At 40.4% G+C, this 21,280-nt stretch overlaps 1 protein-coding gene across 2 annotated transcripts in view; it reads right to left on the reverse strand.

Moving 5' to 3' along the window:
• HACL2 (2-hydroxyacyl-CoA lyase 2) overlaps positions 1–21,280 on the reverse strand; it is an 80,235-nt gene that overhangs the window by 13,263 nt on the left and 45,692 nt on the right. For both annotated transcript variants that reach the window (XM_026716725.2, XM_087926016.1), the window contains exons 7-14: positions 5,867–5,966; positions 5,424–5,521; positions 5,056–5,192; positions 4,754–4,888; positions 4,456–4,570; positions 4,137–4,306; positions 2,426–2,496; positions 2,222–2,293 (exon numbers count right to left, since the gene is read on the reverse strand). In XM_026716725.2, coding sequence (XP_026572510.1) covers positions 2,222–2,293; positions 2,426–2,496; positions 4,137–4,306; positions 4,456–4,570; positions 4,754–4,888; positions 5,056–5,192; positions 5,424–5,521; positions 5,867–5,966 — 898 coding nt within the window. The remainder of the gene's footprint in view (positions 1–2,221; positions 2,294–2,425; positions 2,497–4,136; positions 4,307–4,455; positions 4,571–4,753; positions 4,889–5,055; positions 5,193–5,423; positions 5,522–5,866; positions 5,967–21,280) is intronic.

Here is a 21,280-nt window from a genome sequence, read left to right on the forward strand (position 1 = left end):
TGGGAGGGGGCGGAGTGGGCAAGTGTGCGCTCACCATCCAGTTCAGAGGTCCAGAATGGGGTGTTGGCGTCATCAGTTTCCTCGTCCCTCTTGGCGCTCTGCTGGCCCCCCAGCCCAGCCATTGCTGCCCAGGGAAAGCACAGGAAAAGCGAGCAGAAACATAGCTCTCACTGGGGCAAAAGAGCTGAGATCGAGGAAGGCACAGGCAAGAGAAGATGGAAGCTGCCGCCTTTGAAAGCGTTGCTTTCTGTTGTCTGTGTCTTCCGATCTCTGGTCTTTTGCCCCAGTGAGAGCTACGTTTCTGCTCACTTTCTTTTCTTGCAGGCGGGCAGCAGAGACATCAGGGCTAGTCTCACCCCTCAGCAAGCCAGGCCTGGAGGAATGCAAAGAATTGCGGGCGAGCACCAGAGAAAGGTGTGTTGGAAATGCCAACACACGTTTCCAGCATGCTCCTCTCTGTCCTGAAGTAGGATTGAGTGGAGGGAAGGGAGCAGGGGGAAGGAGAAGCTCAGCTGGCTTTCCTTTGGCATGGGGCAGGGGGAGAGACCAAATGCAGACCAAAAGAGTGCCGAGGAAGATGGGCTCCTAACAACCAGCCTGTTTGTGCAGGCAAGAGCTCGAGCTTTTCTGGGCTCGACACCCCCCGCCCTTTGGCCTTCACACAGGGAGGGACCCTTCTCTGCTGGGAAGCGGTGGGAGAAACCTTGAGCTTAGCCTTATGTGGAGGCTGAAGGGGAGGAGTGTTGCCTGGTTATTAGGGGCCCGTCTTCATCGGTGCTTCCAGCCCGGCTCTCCTTCCCTCCTGCAACTCCAGGCACCCGCACCTGGCAAAGGAGGGAGAGGTTTCCTCTGACTTGGGGGAGATATGAGATGGCTCTGCTTTTCTTCCATTTGTGGGGGAGCCGGTTCCTCCCCATCCAGATTTTCCCAGACCCCAGGCACCATGTGGCTTCCTAAATCCTCCCTCTTTCTCTGCCAAAGATGAGAGAGACTCCTCCTTTCCCTTTGCTCTGCCCCACAGTTATGATTAAGCATTTACAATTTTGTTATAATTAAATAAGAATTTTAATATTTTGTGTGTGTGTGTGTGTGTGTGTGTGTGTGTGTGTGTATGTATGTATGTATATATATATATATATATATATATATATATATATATATATATATATATATATATATATTCATATTCTTAACTTTTCACGGTATTTATATGTATGGTATTCAGCTTTGTTGGGTATTTTCCCACGTCATTTAAAATGCTTTTAAAGCACAACTTTAATGATGTGGGAAAATACCCGAACAAAGCTGAATACCATACATACATACATACACACAAAATTAATTTTTTAAATATTAAATTTATATTTAATATAAAAAACATTTTTATATTAAACATATTATCTTTAAAAAAAATGTATTAGTGGTCCTCGGGATTGAAAAGTATGAATTTGGTGGTCTCTGAGGTCCAAAAGGTTGGCGACCCCTGATCTGCAACATACAGTATAAAACTGCAACAGCCACCACATAGAACAGACAGAAGACTAGCAGAATGCATCCATGAAATCATATAGTATTCAGAAGACAAGATGAAAGTTATTTAATTTCACAATTAAAGACTCGTCAGACTTAACCATGGTTTCAAGTGGGAAACCATGATAATCTTAGATCAGGGACGTCAAACTCGATTTCATTTAGGGTAGCACCAGGGTTGTGTTTGACTTGGGGAGGTGGCCAGGTGGGCATGACCATCTTGACAGTGTGGCTTAAAAAAACCTTGCAGGATGGAGTGGGCTTCCCATTTTGACACTCCACCCCCACTGTTGCCTCCATGCCATTGCCTTCCGCACCACTCTCCACTCCACAAAATGGGAAGTCCTGGCTGCCACTATAGCCAAATTGCTCATTCGGTGTTTGGGTTGGAGCAACCCACTGCCACTGTCCTTTGACAAGCCCCCTCAATTCCATATTAGTGCTGTCCTGCCCATCACTGTCCCCCTGACAGCCTGTTCACTTTCCACCCACCCAGCTCTCCACCTAGCACCCACAGTGAGTTGTCCCTGCAACTAATTTCCAGTGTTGAGATGTCCTGCAACAAGACGGAAGCAGGAGGTTGGCAGAGGGGACTTGGCAGTGGCGAAAAGGCCTTCCACACCTGGCTGCGCCAAGCTAGTGGTGTCAAGTCATCCTAAAGCTCCTAGAACCTGGGCAAGCTGATAGTTACCCTGTGTCGCACAAAAGTATCAAATTCCATAATGCTGAATCCAAGAGAGCCATCTCCATATAAGATCCACACCTGTTTACAATTTTAAAAAAAAGATGGAAGAGTTAGCAGCTAGAAAAAGAAGTTGTAAAACGGACCTAGCCTCTTATTTGCTTTTCCATTACTTAGTTTCCACACTTATGCTTCCCTCTACAATATACTAACCTCTGAGTCTGGCCTGCAGAGCTTGGCTCCTAGGGCAAATCCACCCCCAACTCCCAAAGTTCCAAAAGCCCCTACAATGAGATGAAACAAAGAAACAATGATTAAAGAAACTGCACAGGTTATGTGTACCGATTCTCAAACAGTAATTCCTTGACTTTCTAAAAAGAAGTGCATTTCATCTGTTTATGATTGCTTACTATACACTGTATTTTTTCAGCTTCGTTAATATCTGTCATGATTGGTATGTTACACAGAACACAGAAAGGAAGGATACACATAGATTAAAACAAATCAACAAACTAATTCATGCCTCTATAACAGGACAAGATACATACTGGAGTTAATTTATTGTACTAGAAACCTAGCCTGTTTTACCCACAGTTTAGTTAAGCCATAAATTAATTACTAATTAAGGAAATATGCTTCCTGACCTGGTAAAAATATGATGAAAGATATGGAGAAGAATGCTAGAATTGTAGAATTGTTTAAGATAGTTGAAAAACGTTTATTTTATACTACTCACTATTTATTATTTTTTACTACTACTATTCAGACTAAAAATAATTTGAGGACTGATTCTTAATTGACACTTTAGTGCAGGGGTTGCCAACCTTTTGGACCTCAGGGACCACCAAACTCATAATTTTAAATCCCGTGGATCACTAATATGAATTTTGACTGATGGTGGCTTGCTGACATTTTCCCAGAGTCTCTGCAGAAAGCAGCAGAGACCCTGGGAAAATCCCCCCAAAAAGTCTGCAGGAAAATTCCCCACCCTGTTTTCCTGCCGATCAATCATTCTTTATTTGGGATCACAGGATACTGTCTCTAGCTTCATTCTCAGGGGAGGGAGGGAGGGTGGGAGAAGGAAAGGGAAAGGGGGGGAAGAGAGAGAGAGAGAGAGAGACTTTTGGCTTCATGCAAGGAAAGCAGCAGAAGCAGCAAAAATCTTTCTTTCTCTCCTCCAAACTCCGCCAGAGATGAGTCTTTGTGAGACTTGTCATGCCAGCGCAGCCTCTTGGAACAGGATGACTTGCAGGGTCCAAAAGACTTAATTTCTGGCGGAGTTTGGGGGACAGAAAGGAAGACTTTTGCTGATTTCCTTGCGTGCAGCCAAAAGCAGAAGAAGAAAGAAGTGGAAAGAAGCAGCCCGGTGGCCAGGCGAGGCATGTGGGGCAAGTTCCCCCCTCCGCTCTTTCCCTCCACCCCTCACTATCGTGCTGTTTGCAATGCAAGCGATGCAAGCCTTGTGTTCCAGTGGGCCACGTGGGCAGCGCAGCCTTGTGTTCCCACGCAGCCTGGATTAATTGCTTTGGGGATGCCATTTCTCTGCAGCCCACCAAATTTTTTTTGCAGACCACCAGTGGTCCATGACTGACTGATTGACGACCACTGCTTTAGTGTAATGGTTTTGCTCTCTTTTGTGTGGTCTATTTCTTTGATCCATGTGGTAATGAAGCAAAGATGAAGAGCCCAAACTTCATCTGATACTACCTGGGTGATAAACACTGCTGTGGGTTGGGAGATTTTACTGAGTGAGAATTGGATGCATGTTTGGAAACCAAAAATATATTTTGGATATTTTCGAGGATGGAGCATGTCTCCTGTTTCAAAAGCAGCTGAGTACAAAGTGGAAGGCTGTGTAATGAAGTATGACCCCATTCTACATCATGAAAAACAATTAAGTCTAGACTACTGCTTTAGTTCATACCTGGATCCAGCCAAGATAGTGGTCCCCTTGGCTTTATAATATAGGCAGCACTTGCTACAAAATCACCTCCATCTGCAACTAGTAGACTGTGTTCAGGAAGCAAGTAATCTACATGATGCAAGAGCTTCAGTGGGTTAAGATACTGTTCTGTCCGTTCTTCTGCCTTCTCTCTGGAGATCACAAACTGATTTGAGACATACCAGTAGATAGACATACTTTTGATATAGCAAAGTATTATTTAAGAGTAAAGCAAATAAGAAGTTTCTGCAAGCCTTGCACTACATATGGACACATACAAAAAGTACCATTTATTTATTACCTGTTTGTTTTCTCCTTCCTCTGATCAGCCTCCTTCAAACTTATTACCCAATCCTGGGGACATGAATAGCCTTTCAGCTTTTGGTTTAAGCACACAAGGAACAATGCAGCATCTCCTGTGTAAAACATAATTGAAGGTGGTATGCACCCTCTTCCAATGATCCTCTTTCTCTGATCACCGGTATTAACAATGCATGCATTAAGCATCATCTTTTTATTGTTGTCTTTTCTCACTATATCAAATCCCTAGGAAATGTTGCTCACATCTCTCTTATTGTTGCCTTGAACAAGCTCCTCACCTTTTATGGCTATATTTGGTATCCAGTGAAAATATGCATTTTTAAACAGTTGCTCCTGATTCCTGTTAACAGCAATGATTTTGCTGTGCTTACTCAAGGTGCGTCCATATGACAGGCGAAAATCACAGACGGTGCCTGAAAAGGAAAAAGAAGATATAAACAGAAGACAATTGTTAGATAATCATCATTACTATCAAAAATATCTGCTAACCTCCCAATTTCCCAAGATTGGCACAATGTTTTTCTGAAAGTCCGCTTCAGCAAAAGAAAAAAACCTAGTACAAAACTCTCAACTGAGCTACCTGCTAGAATAACCAGATCTGCCTCCTTGAGAGCTTCACGCCGATTTTGACGAATGTGCAATGGACTGTTCTTTCCCAGCATGCCCCGAGCCATGCCTCCTAGGAAACATGGAATCCCAAGTTCTTCTAAAGCTTCTCTGTAAGAATATGCAGTGGGAGGAAAAGTTCAGATATCTTTGTTATTTCTTCTCACTTCTGTCTACACATCTGAACACATGCTCATCACAGATCCTGTAGTTCCTCTTTCCCATCAATGGATTAATTCTATTGAGCAAGGATATTGTGCCTCAGAGTCAGTGGCAGCCTAATAGTAGATCAATATTATATTATAAAAGGAATCTCAGTCTAGGGCAGGCAGCATATCTTACCTAAGCTTGTTTGCTGGGATTGGAGGGAGGGTCACTTGACTGCCAAGCAGTATGACTGGTTTCCTAGCCCTGCTGATCAGCTCCACGCACTGTTGCACCTGCACAGAAGTATGCCCAGGAAAAATTGTTCACAGCGAAAGTCAATGATTTAGAGCAGCAACCTAACTACTATTAATTGTTTATGTGGATACAGTGATGCATAATGGGGGCAATGAAAGCGATAGTAATCCAAGGCTTTACTGATAAAAATGGAAATTATATTTTCTGCCTTAAGTTCATTTCCTTTTATTAGTTTGCAATCTCAACGAAGACATTAAATGCTGGAACGATAAGAAAGCAGAAGCAAAACAAAATATTAACAAATAATGTTTCCAATATCCCCTCTTTGACTTTGATGAGTTTGACTGGAATCTGAAAATATTTACTTAAAAAAGAAGTCTCACCTGTGCCTCTGTGGCTTTTGGCATGCTCACTGGTAGAGGTGAAAGGTCTTGTGCTTCCCAAGCTCCAGCAAACAGGTTTCTCAAATAATTGCGCAGAAACCTAGTAGACAACAGAGAACTGAAACAAAACCACTGCCACTATTATGGCTGCATGGTACAAGAAAATGTGGCCAAAACCACAGAAACTGAAGACTGTGATTTTTTTATTGCCCTAATTTGTAATGCTTACAAACTACCAAAAATGCTCAAGAACTTAATAACAGTAGATAAACTAGTACAATCCTCCTTGGTTGGTATATGGAACTGGGTCAACAAATTGCTGAATCTCATGACTTAAAGATGCTGGGGGCCGGGGTAGAGAAAGAGGCACCATAAAAAAATCCTGAAAGCTGCTCAATCGATTGTCATATTATATAGACATCTTGTCAGAGTTTGCAACAATCCAACAAGTACACTAGTAAATAATTCAGCAGGATTCATTTATAGAAGAAAGTTCTTTATATACAATATAAAGTATGATGCATGTATACATGCAGCAGAAGCCAGAATCAGAACTCAAAATCCAGAAGTCATAATCACAGAAGACACACACACACACACACACACACACACACACACACACACACACGTCAAGCTAAGCCACACCCAGGTTCCGAGCTGTCTGTCATGGCTCACAATAGATCTTGTTTTTTAGTCACCAAACAGTTCCCATTGGCTATCCCAGCTCACAATTTCTTACACGCTGACACTCCTGCCTTTATAGACATAAAACCAAATAACTTAATATTCTTACCATGTTGCACTCCACCCAATGGCTTGGCCATTATATCTGCCAGACTGTCTTCTGAAGAACAGTGAAGCAAGCTAATCAAATTACATTTGATGGCTTCTCTTATATTAAAGATATTCTCTTTAATATCTACACACTTGCTTCTATTTTTTACTCTGTCACCTGTTGCCATTTTAATGCAAGCAGCATTATCCCCAAACATTGTTACAGCTTCATTTACTTTTATGTTTAAATCCTTTAACAATTGCTCAGATAGAGCAATAAATTGCTGCTGCCAACTAAGAAACAGAATCTGTTGTGAGCCATGACAGACAGCTCGGAGCCTGGGCATGGCTTAGCTTGACTGATCTGTATATATAAGACTTGGTTTGTCCTTGCAATCTTTGCTTGTGATTATGACTTCTGGATTCTGAGTTCTGGTTCTGGCTTCTGCTGCATAGGTATTGTATACATGCATCATACTTTATATTATATTGCATATGTATATAAAGAACTTTCTTCTATAAATGAATCCTGCTGAATTATTTACAAACCAACTCATAAACACACACACACACACCAGCCAAGCTAAACCACGCCCAGGCTCCGAGCTATCTGACATGGCTCACACCAGATCCTGTTTCTTAGTCACCAAACAGTTCCCCTTGGCTATCTTGTTGTTATGGCTATCCCAGCTCATAATTTCTTACACACTGACACATCTACCTGTCATTGACTGGTTTACTTTTATTTTTGGAGTGAGGCTGCTTCATCTGTTGGTAATTATTCTATCACATGCAACATTTGGAGCATAAATTGAATACAATACAAAGAATTTGAATGAAAGGACAAAGCAAAAGAAGTACAACCGATAAATATATGTTTGAAATGAGAAAGATTTTGATACTCCCGCTTTATAAATTTCTATTGAAAGCACCAGTTGATATGGTTTTCCATATGTGTGAAGAGAAGCAATGAGGGCCAATATTCATGGAAAATAGTTGGTATTTCAAACCAAATACCAAACATATCATGCTAAAGAAAACTTCAGCAGCAACATGAAAAATGCCAAGCATCTATGAAGCAAAGAATTAACTGCCCAGTAAATGCACACATATATACATAAAAAGAGTGGTATGGTGACTCAGACACTAGGTTTATATGCTGGAAAGCTGGCAGCCCAGGTTCAAGACCCAAGTGTCACGACAGGGTGAGCGCCTGTCCTCACCTCTGCTCTTAGTAATCTGAAAGCATGCAAATGCAATAGATAAATAGATAGCACCTTGGTGGGAAGATAACAGCGCTCTGTGATGTCATGCTGGCCACATGATCTTTGGACAGCAGTGGCTCAATGACTTTTATGAGCATCATCCCCTATGGTCAGCAATGACTAGCAGAGTAAAATCCACAGGGACGTCTTTATCTTTTTACTTATATAGATAAAAAGTAGGTATATACTTATATACATACATATTCCATCCTGCCCGGCTTGGTCCTCAGAGGCATTGGGCATGTTATGCCAACATACTCAGTTCCATTCACTCCTTCCCATCCCCACTCCATCCCCATTCATTTATTTATCTTTTGACAAGCTCAGGAAGTCAGGGTAGAGAAGGCAGCTCCCTTGCTGGGCCATGTGGCACAATGAAAAAGAAGAAATTTGATCACTTTGCTTCTGTTGTAATCCTTTCCTATCCAGCCAGCATAAACTATAACAATTTCTCTTTAGCTCCACCAGCACTAGTTTTATGGTAGTGGTGCTAAAAAGAAATTGTGCCTATTTTGGTTCTTTGCAAGCCTTTATTCCCCAGCCAGCTTACAGGTGAAACTCGAAAAATTAGAATATCACGCAAAAGTTCATTTATTTCAGTAATGCAACTTAAAAGGTGAAACTAATATATGAGATAGACTCATTACATGCAAAGCAAGATAGTTCAAGCCGTGATTTGTCATAATTGTGCTGATTATGGCTTACAGCTCATGAAAACCCCAAATCCACTATCTCAGAAAATTAGAATATTACGTGCAATCAATAAAACAAGGATTGTACATAGAACAATATCGGACCTCTGAAAAGTATAAGCATGCATATGTACTCAATACTTGGTTTGGGCCCCTTTTGCAGCAATTATTGCCTCAATGTAGCGTGGCATGGAAGCTATCAGCCTGTGGCACTGCTGAGGTGTTATGGAAGACCAGGATGCTTCAATAGCGGCCTTCAGCTCTTCTGCATTGTTCGGTCTCATGTCTCTCATCTTTCTCTTGGCAACGCCCCATAGATTCTCGATGGGGTTCAGGTCAGGCGAGTTTGCTGGCCAATCAAGCACAGTAATCCCACGGTCATTGAAGCAGGTTTTGGTGCTTTTGGCAGTATGGGCAGGTGCCAAGTCCTGCTGGAAAATGAAGTCAACATCCCCATAAAGCTTGTCTGCAGAAGGAAGCATGAAGTGCTCGAAAATCTCCTGGTATATAGCTGTGTTGACCCTGGACTTAATGAAGCACAGTGGACCAACACCAGCAGATGACATGGCTCCCCAAATCAACAGACTGTGGAAACTTCACACTGGACTTCAAGCATCTTGCAGTGTGTGCCTCTCCATTCTTCCTCCAGACTCTGGTCCTTGGTTTCCAAATGAGATGCAAAAGTTGCTCTCATCAGAAAGCAGGACTTTGGACCACTTGGACCAACAGACCAGTTCTGTTTTTCTTTAGCCCAGGTAAGACGCTTCTGACGTTGTTTGTTCTTCAAGAGCGGCCTGACAAGAGGAATACGACATTTGAAGCCCGTGTCCAGGATCCGTCTGTGTGTGTTGGCTCTTGATGCACTGACTCCAGCCTCAGTCCACTCTTTGTGAAAGTCCCCAACACTTTTGAATGGCCTTTTCCTGACAATCCTCTCCAGGCTGCGGTCATCCCTGCTGCTTGTGCACCTTTTTCTTCCACACTTTTCCCTTCCACATAACTTTCTATTAATGTGCTTTGATACAGCACTTTGGGAACATCCAACTTCTTTTCCAATTACCTTTTGAGCTTTCCCTCCTTATGGAGGGTGTCAATGATGGTTTTCTGCACAACTTTCAGGTCAGCAGTCTTTCCCATTATTGTGATTCCTACTGAACCAGACTGAGAGACCATTTAAAGGCTCAGGAACCCTTTGCAGGTGTTATGGTTTAATTAGCTGATTAGACTGGGACACTTTCAGCCTGGAATATTGAACCTTTTCACAGTATTCTAATTTTCTGAGATTGTGGATTTGGGGTTCTCATGAGCTGTAAGCCATAATCATCACAATTATGGCAAATCACGGCTTGAACTCTCTTGCTGTGCATGTAATGAGTCTATCTCATATATTAGTTTCACCTTTTAAGTTGCATTACTGAAATAAATGAACTTTTGCACGATATTCCAATTTTTCGAGTTTCACCTGTACTAGAATTCAACATAACACAAACACAAGCAATAGAACATAATGACACCAGAGTCTTGGATTTTAAAAGAGCTGCTTTTAATAAATTCAGAGAGAATTTGGGAAAGATTCCATGGATGAAAATCCTAAAGGGGAAAACAACTCAAGAATCTTGGGAAACTCTGAAAAGTACAATCATAGAAGTCCAGACTAGCACAATACCACCGAGAAAGAAAAACAAGAAATCCAAGAAGAAACCAGTATGGCTGCACAAAGATCTCTCTGGCAAATTGAAAGAAAAAAAGGACAAGTAGAAAAAATGGAAAGAAGGACATACAACTAAGGCAGAATATCAGCATATAGCCAGAATCTGCAAAGACAAAGACTTGCAACAAAAGTCAAAGATAATAAAAAAAGTTTCTTCCAACATATAAATAACGTGAAAAAAATCAAGGAAACAGTTGGTCCACTAAAGAGAGAAGATGGCAAGGAAGTAACAGGCAACAGAGAGAAAGCAGAACTGCTTAACTCATTCTTTGCATCGGTCTTCATGCAAAAAGAAACTATAGCTCAACCCACCCAAAACATAACTCTAAAAGACAGAAATAAAAGTTAAAATAAGCAAAAAAATAGTAAGAGAACACCTGTCTGATCTTGATGAACACAAATCACCAGGGCCTGATGGATTACATCCCAGAGTTTTAAAGGAGCTGGCAGGTGTTATCTCAGAACCACTGCACCATATCTTTCAAAAATCCTGGAGTTTTCGAGTTTTACCTTTAAATCAGTAGTGATTTACGAGGGGTGGGATTCAAAAATCCCAGCACCTGGTTCACTGCCCAGTTGCTGGGTGGGCGTGGCCATGGTTGGCGTGGCCTACTGGAACTTCTGGGAGGGATGTTTTCCACCCACCCAAGGGTCTGGAGGCTTCCCCTGGGCCTCTGGAAGGGCAAATATAGCCTCCCCTGGGCTCTGAAGGCCCATTGGAAGCTGGAGACAGGCCCGTTTCCGGACTTCCAGGAGGGCCGTTTTTGATCCTGCCAAGGGTCCGGAGGCCTCCCCCTGGCCTCTGGGAGGGCGAAAACGGCCTCCCCGGGCTCTTGAGGCCCTCCAGAAGCTGGAAACAGGCCTGTTTCTGGATTTTGGGAAGGCCCATTTTTCCCTCTTCCACAGCCTCCACCTGGACCCTGCACCTACCTATATCGCATGGAGATTCCTGGGAGGGGACGGGTGGGGTGGGCGAGGCCAGCTGCTCAGTTGAAATACTGTTTTGGTGAACCAGATGAAAACTTAACATCCAGCTCGCCTGAACTGGTCTGAACCAGTAGAATCCCACCCCTGTGATTTACCCTAGCTGACGAGGAAAGGATTGCCATGGAAGTAAAAGAGATGAGATTTCCTCTTTGGTCTACTAGCATAAGACTGGCATAAAGCTAGCACCAGTAGCGCTAAGAAGAAATCATACCTATTTTGGATTCCTTGCAAGCCTTTCCTCTCCAGCCAGCATAGTCATAATTTATTTTTAGTGCCGCCAGTGCTAGCTTTATGTTAGTCTTATGCTAATATAGCAAAGAAGAAATCATCATCAATTTATCCTGGCTGGGGAGGAAAGGCTTACAAGGAACCAAAATAGGCACAATTTTTTCTTAGAGCCACTAGCATAAAACTTGTTCTGACCCAATTGAGTCCCACTCAAGAGCCCACTGGTGAGGAAAAAACCCTTTTTATTTAGAAAGGCAGGAATTCACAGCATTCACTGACAAAGCTCCAGATCACACATCAGTAGATGATTTACAAGCAGGGAGCCTCAATTAGCACTTCAATCCCAACACAAAATGTCCTGACCAATCTGATCAGTGGCAAGGAAATCCTGGCAAGGAATCCGCCAGAGGGAACTCTTCTGGAGCATGAATGGATGCCTCCAACACCCACGCCTCCCACACCTCTCCTCCTTATATCCCAGCCAGGGAGGGGCTTGTTAATTTCTCCTTTTTCTCCTAACTAGCTGCCCCTCAAACCTGCATTGCTCTCCTCTCTGCTCTCTCTTAGAGAGAGTTTAGGAAGGATTCCATGGATGAAAATCTTAAATGGGAAAACAACTCAAGAAGCTTGGGAAACACTGAACAATATGTTTATACAAACTCAGTTCAGCATAATACCACTGAAAAAGAAAAATAAGAAATCCAAAAAGAAACCAGCAAGGTTGCACAAAGAACTCTGATAAACTAAACAACAAAAAGAGTTATAAAAAATGAAAAGAGGGACACACAACTAAGGCAGAATACCAATATACCAGCAAATAGGCCAAATCTGCAAAGATGAAGTCAGGAAAGCTAAGACTAAGAATGAACTAAGACTTGCAACAAATGTCAAAAATAATTTTTAAAAGTTTATTTCAACACATAAAAAAATAAGAAAAAAGTCAAAGAAACAATTGGTCCAGTAATGGCAAGGAAGTGACAGGCAGCAGGGAGAGCTGCTTTATTCTTTTCTCACATCTGTCATCATACAAAAAGAAAAAATGGCCCAACCTATGAAAAACAGAACCATAAAAGACAGACTAGGAATTCAAATTAAAATAGGCAACAAAATGGTAAGAGAACACCTATGGTTCCCATCTTCAAAAAAGGGGAAGAAAACAGATCCAGGAAACTAGAGACCAATCAGTCTGACCTCAATACCTGGAAAGATCCTGAAAAGATGACCAAGTAACAGAACACCTAGAAGCAAGCAAAGTTATAGCTAGGAGCCAACGTGGGTTTGTCAAAAACAGATCATGCCAAATAAATCTTATTTCATTCTTTGACAAAATTACTAAATTAGTGGACCAGTAAAATAGTGTGCACGTAGTATACTTGGATTTCAGTACATTTGACAAAGAAGACCATAAACTACTACTTGGTAAGCTAGAAAAAATGTGGGATAGATAGCGTCACTATTAGATGGATTTGAAACCGGATGAAAAACCACACAACTTAATGGAACTACATCTACATGGAGGGATGTAAGTAGTGGGGTACCTCAAGGTTCTATCTTAGGCCCAGTATACCTCAATATCCTCATAAACAATTTAGATGAGGGAATAGAAGGGGAACTCATCAAATTTGCAGATGGCACCAAGCTGGAAGGAATAGTTAACACCCCAGAAAACAGATTCTCAACAGACTTGAACACTAGGCCCTATCTAACAAAATAAAATTCTATGTAGAGAAAAGCAAGGTTTTACACTTAGTGAGAAAAACCAAATGTTCATGTACAGATTAGGTGGAAATTGGCTGAAAACCAGTAACTTGGATCTTGGAGTCCTAGTGGACAATCACTTAAATATGAGCCAGCAGTGTGCTGTAGTTGCCAAAAAAGGCAATGCAATCCTAGGTTGCATTAGCAGAGGGACGGAATCAAGATCACATGAAATGTTAGTACTGCCTTATAAAGCCTTGGTAAGATCACACTTGGAATACTGCATCCAGTTTTGGTCACTACAATATAAAAAAGATATTGAGACTCTGGAAAGAGTGCAGAGAAGAGCAACAAAGATGATTAGCTAGCTGGAGGTAAAACACATGAAGAACAATTGCAGGAATTGTATATGGCTAGTCTAATGAAAAGGATAGGAGTGACAGGATAGCAGTATTCTAAAATTTGGGTGGCTGCCACACACACACACACACAAAAGGGGGGGGGATTATTTTCCAAAGCACCAGAAGGCAACACAAGAAGCAATGGTTAGAAAATAACCAAGGAGAGAAGAAACTTAAAACTTAGGAGAAATTTCCTGACAGTGAAAACAATAAACCAGTAGAATGGATTGCCTTCAGAAATTGTGGATGCTCCACCACTGGAGGCTTTTAATAAGAGACTGGACAATAGGAAATAGATGATAAAAAAACAAGAGGAATTTTTAGGAGAGGGAAGCACACACAAGAAGAAACTGAAACAGAGCAAAAGGAAAGAAAGGAACAACAAGGAACAAGTGTAAAAGAACAGAGAAAAATAAGATAAACTAAAACAACAAAACCTATCTATAAGTAAACAATAGAAGAACAAATAAAACTATTGGCAATCTACATAAATAGACTCAAGTTACCCATGAAAAGAAAAAGGATTTTTAATAAATTAGAAAAAAACTAGATTTGATTTGTCTTCAAGAGGTGCACATCAGTGGTGGGATTCGAATTTTTTACTACCGGTTCTGTGGGTGTGGCTTATTTGGTGGGTGTGGCTTGGTGGTCATGTGACTGGATGGTCATGTGATTGGGTGGCCAACTTGATGTCACCCACATCAAATGGTGCCTTGCCTGGCTCTCCTCGCCTCAAAGAGATACAATTTCCCTCTCTATTTTACTGCTACTGAACATCCAAAATACACTATTTAATCTTTTGTATATATGCCACATGTACATACATATTACCTAGTATAGTGTGTGCATAGGCACACAAAAAGATACATTATCTACTATATATACTGTATGTGTATGTACACATACACACACACACAGAGCTCTTCTAAAACTATACGCATTCAACCTCAATGCATTTGGAAAAACACACCCATAGTCCACTTTCTGCTACATATTTAACAAAAACTTCTGTACATTAGAACATTGCACACACCTTCAGATTTACTTCCCTAGCCTGCACATGACCATTAGACCCAGGAAATGTCATGGATTGAGTAAAATGTGGTTAAACTCACTTAACAACGCTCTTGCTTAGCAACCAAAATTTTGGCCTCAATTGTGGTCGTAAGTGAAGGACTATCTCTGCCTTCCTCTGCATGGCAGCCTTGTCCTAGTAAACTCCTCTGCCAATTTTCCTCTGTGTTAAAGGCACTGTAAGGTCTGGCAGTACGCTTAAGCCAAAAATGAACCAAAACAAAGACTTAAATGGAGGCTTGCAAATTAAAGAAAGAAGACTTTTATTCTTTGATTAAAGTTAAAGATCTGGGAAGAAGTTCCTAGCACATCACAAGAGACATGGGAGGAAAATTCTACAAAATACGGAAAGATGCCCTGTCCTCCTTATACCTTTAAGATTCTTAGAAGTTGAGTAACTGCATTGTAAAGCTCTCTAACTTAGATTTACATCTTTCCTGCAAAAGACATTCCTCCGGCAATGTTTACCTTTCATTATCTCTCCTCCTATTGTCCATCTAATTGATCGCAATCCACCACTTGAGGCTATTAACAGCATACTTCAAAGGTGTGGATTCCTCCGAATGGAGGTACATTACATTCCCAGAGAGGTATGTTTCATTCCCAGGGGGTGATGCTGGGGTGAAATGTATCAATCCAGGAAAACAGATGGATTCAGATTGATTTAGATGGGACAATCATGTGTCTTAATAGGAGAGGGGTGTAACTGACTGCAGGCATGTGTTTATAATTCTTTTATAACAAGTGAAAGGTTAAGGAAATCTTTTTTTACAACAGCGAAATAAGAAATGCCTATAAAGTGACTCTCTACAATGCTATAATATATTTTAATACATTTATATATTTATTAATATGCCCTTCAGCGCCAAAATAATCCAGATTCCAGATGATATAAGGTCTCCTGCTAGAGACTTGGACTAGATGGCCTCGAAGATTCCTTCTAACTTTGCTGTTCTATGATTCTGTAAGGATCTCCTGCTGAAGCAGGGGGTTGGACTAGAACAGGGGTCTTCAAACTTGACAGCTTTAAGCCTTCTGGACTTCAACTCCCAGAATTCCTCCTCCAATCATGATAGCTCAGGAAATATAGGAGTTGAAGTCCACAAGTCTTAAAGCTCTCAAGTTTGAAGACCCTTGGACTAGAAGATGACCTCCGAGATCCCTTCCAGCCCTAGATTGCTGTTCTGTTTCAAAGAGTCTTCTGAAGCCCATGCCAAATCACTGCTACCAGTTCACCCGAGCCAGTGCGAACCAGTTGAATACCACCTCTGGTGCACATAAAAAACAACATAGTAAATTATTGGAATATCCCAAAATTGGGAAATTATATGTTTCATTAGCACAGCAAAAAAAAAAGGGAGGTCGCTCTATATATTAAAGAAACAATAAATACTAGATAATTTTTTGCAAATGAAGATGGGAGAATATTGATGGAGATAACAATGAATTATGAGCAGATGCTGTTGATAGCAATATATGCACCTAATAATAAACAAGAAGAGTTTTATGGAAAACTCCAGAAGAAAATTATAGAATTGGAATAAGAAAATATTTGTGTAGTAGGAGACTTCAATGCAATTGTAGATACAGAACTTGATTATAAGAGTAGTAAAACAGGTAAAAAAGCTAGGAAAACACTCCCTAAAACTTTTTTTAAAATGATGGAAGAAATAGGAACTAGAAATATATGGAGAGAAACACATTCCAAGAAAAATCAGTACTCCTTTTATTCAAATAGACATAAATCTTGGTCAAGAATAGATATAGTATGGATGTCATTAGAATTGAGAACATGTGTACAAGAGATAGAAATAGAACCCAATGTTTGGGCAGATCATAATCCAGTAAAAGTTGTGTGGAAAGGACAAAAAAGAAAATTGAGATGGACATTGAACCAAGCAATACTATAAGGTAAGGAATTTATACAAAGTACGGAAAAAGAACTGGACTTTTTAAAAAAAAAATAGAACAGGAAAGAAGATACTTCCTTGCAAACTGTATAGCCATGATGGTGAACCTATGGCACACATGCCAGACATAGCACGCAGACTCTGTGGGCACATGCACAGTTGCCCCAGCCCAGCTCCAATCGCATTTCACTCAATCAATTCCAACTTCGCGAGAAAGAAAAAAATCTTGTGAAATTAGAATTGATTGAGTGAACTTTTTCACTTACACATTTCACAATGGGAGAGATGGGATCCTGTTCTCCTGAAGCCTAATACAATGCAGAACCACAATATGACCCTGCATTGGCTTGGCTCAGCAAAAAAACCCAGTTACTTTTCCTGCAGAGCTGCCAGTTTGGGATGCCCCGCCTCCCTGCCGGCCAGCTGAGCTTCTTCAGGCACTTAGCTTGTCCACCTATTAGATCCACCCCACCCTCCACCTCAACAAGTAGTGCACCAAAGTTCAACCGCAATGCAGCTCACTTTGCCCTTTCCAAGCCCAGTGTTAGTGAAGCTGGGCACCGGTGAGCGCTGGCTTTTTTCCTAGCTTTGTCCGGCTGATGGGGAGAGTGGGGGAAACAGACAGGGGCCTAGGGAGGATCAAACTAGACTGGGAAAGGTGTCTGTGAGAGGAAGAGAAGTCAGGTGAGCCAGATGCTTCCTGGGTCCCCTCATCCCAGAACAGCAACCTCACACTCTTCTTTGCACGGGGTTGCCCAGCAATGGAGAAAGAGAGGAAGGAGGGAGCGGCATTTGTGTGGCACTGTCCCCTGAGTGCGAGAGCAAACGCTGCCCCCTCCTCTCTTTGAGGAGGAGGGAAGCCAGGCAAAGGGGTGAGCGAGGAGTGTGCGCAGCATGCCGGGCCTGGCAGACTTTCTAAGCCTGCTTAAAGCAAGGAGGGAGGGAGGGAGACAGAGGGAGAATGGGAGAAAATGAATGATGAATGAGAGAAAGAATGAGAGAGAATGACAGAATGAACGATGAATGATGAATGAATGATGATTATAAGATGAGATGAATGATGAATGAATGAGACAGAGAGAATGAGAGAGGGAATGATAGAGAATGACAGAGAGGAGAGAGAGGAGGAGAAGGAGAGAAAGGAGAGAGAGAATGAGAGAGAATGAATGATAACAAGAGAGAGAATGAGAGAGAATGAGAGAATAATGAATGAGAATGAGAGAAAGAAAGAGAATGAGAGAGAGAGAGATCCAATCTACATCTGTGTGTATGTGTGTGTGTGAGAGAGAGAGAGAAATCTGATACAATCGTGGAGAGTTATATCAGGGCTGGTGGCCATTCTGTCTCTTCCTCTCTCTCTCACATACACACATACACACACAAAGAGGTTAGATCTTTTTTTCTTTCCTTCTGCCCCACCCACCAGAGACCCCTGGGTTCCCTCCCCAACCCTGCCTGTCTCATACAGGCACCACCCACATGAGTGACATAGAGTTGGCTATGCCCACTCAGTCACACAACCCCCCCAACCACGCCTACCTGGTCATTAGGAAGAACCGATTGTTAAATTATTTGAATCCCACCACTGGTAGTAAAACCTTAGTATTCAGGTTAAATTGCCGTGTTGGCACTTTGTGATAAATAAATGGGTTTTGGGTTGCAGTTTGGGCACTCGGTTCCTAAAAGGTTCGCCATCACTGCTGAATGGGATACTGCTAAAGCGAATACCCGGGGATTAGTCATAACTTACATGAGGAAGAAAAATAAGAAGACACAAAATTAAAAAATGTTAGAAGAACTTAAAAGATTACAATTAGAACTACAGAAAGAACCACAAAAAAAAAAAAAAGATTTAACACAGATAAATCAAATAGACCTAATAACGCATAAAATGAACCTATTGGAAAAAGATGAACTGGCACAAAAAATCAAAAGTGTTAAACATTTTTTTTTTTTTGAAAATGTGAATAAACCAGGAAGATGGTTGGCATATAAACTGAAAAAAGAGAGGGGAAAAAACTGATACATCAACTAATAGATGAGAAAGGGACCCTTTATTACCAGAATGAGGATTAAAAAAAATATTCAAGAGTATTATGGGAAACTGTATGATCAGGAGAAAATCCCTGAAAATAGAATACAACAATATTTGGAACAATCTGAACTTTCTAAAGTACCTGAAACAGTTAAAGTTATGTTGAATGAATGAATAACGATGATGGAATTGACAGAAGCGATTTAGAGACAAAAGAATAATAAAACACCAGGGCCTGATGGGCTACCGGCAGAATTTTATAAACAACTACAAGATATATTAGGCCCAGTTACGTTGGAAGTTTATAATGAAGTTCTACTAGAAGCGAAAGTACCAAATGCATGGAGGGAAGCAAATTTTACTCTTATACTGAAAGATAATTCAGATTTAATGCAGATTAATCATTATAGGCCAATATCTCTATTGAATGTGGAAATATATGCTTCAATAATAGCAGAGAGATTAAAAGGGGGTTTGAATTAATTTATACATGTAGGTTGGAATGGAATTTTGCCAAAGAGGCAGATTAAAAACAACATGAGAATGATTTTAAACGCATTGGAGTATTTTGAAACATATCTTGGAATACAAATGGCATTGATGTTTTTTGATGTACAGAAAGCATTAGATAACGTTGATTGTGATTTATGTTATTACAACTAAAATACATGGACTTTGGGGAAAGATTTATCAATATGATTAAAGCAATATATCACAAACAATCAGCCAAGGTGATGGTAAATGGGGACATGACAGAGAACTTTGATATAAAAAAAGGCACAAGATAGGGATGTCCATTGTCTCCTTTACCATTTATATTGACTTTGGAAATGTTAACCAGAAATATTAGACAAGATAAACAAATGAAAAGAATGGAAATAAAAAAAGAGAAATATAAGCTACAGATGTTTGCAGAGGATTTGGTTTTTATACTACTGGTAGAAGACCCACTAGAAACTGGCCAGAAGTTAATTAGAAAGATAGAAGAATATGAAGAAGTTGCAGGATTGAAAATAAACAAAGAAAAGACAAAAATTCTAGTTAAAAATCCTACAGATACACAGAAAAGAGAGATGATGGAAAGAATTGATATACAGATGGTCAAGAAAGTAAAGTACTTAGAGATACAACTAACAGCAAAATGTGCAATGATTAAAGGAGATAATTATATGAAACTGATGCAACAAATTAAATTAGATTTGGAGAAATGGAAAAGTCTGCAATTGTTATTGACAAGAAGAATAGCTACTGTAAAAATGAATATTTTACCAAGATTATTATATTTATTTCAAATAATTCCAATAAAACTGGGGAAAAATATTTTGAAGAACTAAATAAAATAACATTAAAATGTATTTTGTTAGGGAAAAAAAGCAAGAATAGGTTTGAAAATGTTGTAAGACTCCAAAAAAAGAGGGGGCTTTGGGTTGCCAGACTGGAAATTGTATTATCAGGCCTCGGTACTTACATGGCTGAAAGGATGGATCAATTTGAAGCATAAAGGACTGTTGAGGTAATTCCCCGTTAGGAGAATGAGCGCATACAGGAAGAAGTAGTGAGAGTAGTGTTGAATAATACACACATAGCACACAGATACACTGTACAGTAAATGTACGTTTTTACTTCCAATAAACGTTTAAGCACAGTCCAAGATAAGCAGTCCAAGTCATTCATAGGTAAAGCAGTCAGTGTTCAGTTCAGGGATAATCCAAATAACAAAGTCCGGTATCAAAAAAACAGTTCAGTAACAGACTTACATCAATGATCAGTAACAGTCATTTAGGAGGAACGGCAACTCTCTCCAACAGAATGAACAGAAACTCACTGAGACTAAACAACCCAGGTTTCTGGCTCCATCTTATTGCCGTTTGAGAAACCACACCCAATTACAGTTTTAGCATTTTCTTAAAAACATAGTATTAAAATGTCTATCCTAGTTTATATATTTCCAACCCAAATAACTGTTAGGTGACTTACATTCCTAACATTCTCCCCTTTTGGGTAGGACAATATATACAACCTTACATTCTAAGTCCATAATCCTTGCAGCAAGCCTTATGCTTTATAAAGCCTTGGGCCTTTGTAAAATGATCTGCTATATTGTTTTCTGACATACAGTATTCTAGCTTAATCATTTTACTTTGTACACATTGTCTCACATTTAAATATCTTAAATCTGTGTGTTTCGTTCTTGTCTTAACAGCAATATTTGTTGCCATCTGTATTGCTGATTGGTTATCTTAATAAACAACAATAGAATTTGTTACATCAATTCTCATGTCAATTAGTAGTTGCTTATAGAAAACTAAATCTGTACATAGTAAAGACAAACATGAGAATTCAGCCTCCATTGTTGACAAACTTAGATGTTTCCATCCAATCCACACTTTTCCCAATAATATTACAGTACCCAATGTAGATTTTCGTGTATTTATATCTGTAGCAAAACTTGAATCAGCATATGCAGTTAAACTCAGTTCATTTTTAGGCTCCAAATACAATACATATTGCATTGTTTGTTTCAGATATCTTAATACATGTTTAGCAGCTTGCCAGTGCCTTTCAGTTGGCTCAGCGTTAAATCTCGCTAATTGATTAACACTGTATGCGATATCTGGCCTTGACCAATTACTGAGATA

The sequence above is a fragment of the Pseudonaja textilis genome, chromosome 2, assembly GCF_049901715.1.
Source record: "Pseudonaja textilis isolate UNSWEBS1 chromosome 2, rPseTex1.2, whole genome shotgun sequence".
NCBI classification, from domain to species: domain Eukaryota; kingdom Metazoa; phylum Chordata; class Lepidosauria; order Squamata; family Elapidae; genus Pseudonaja; species Pseudonaja textilis.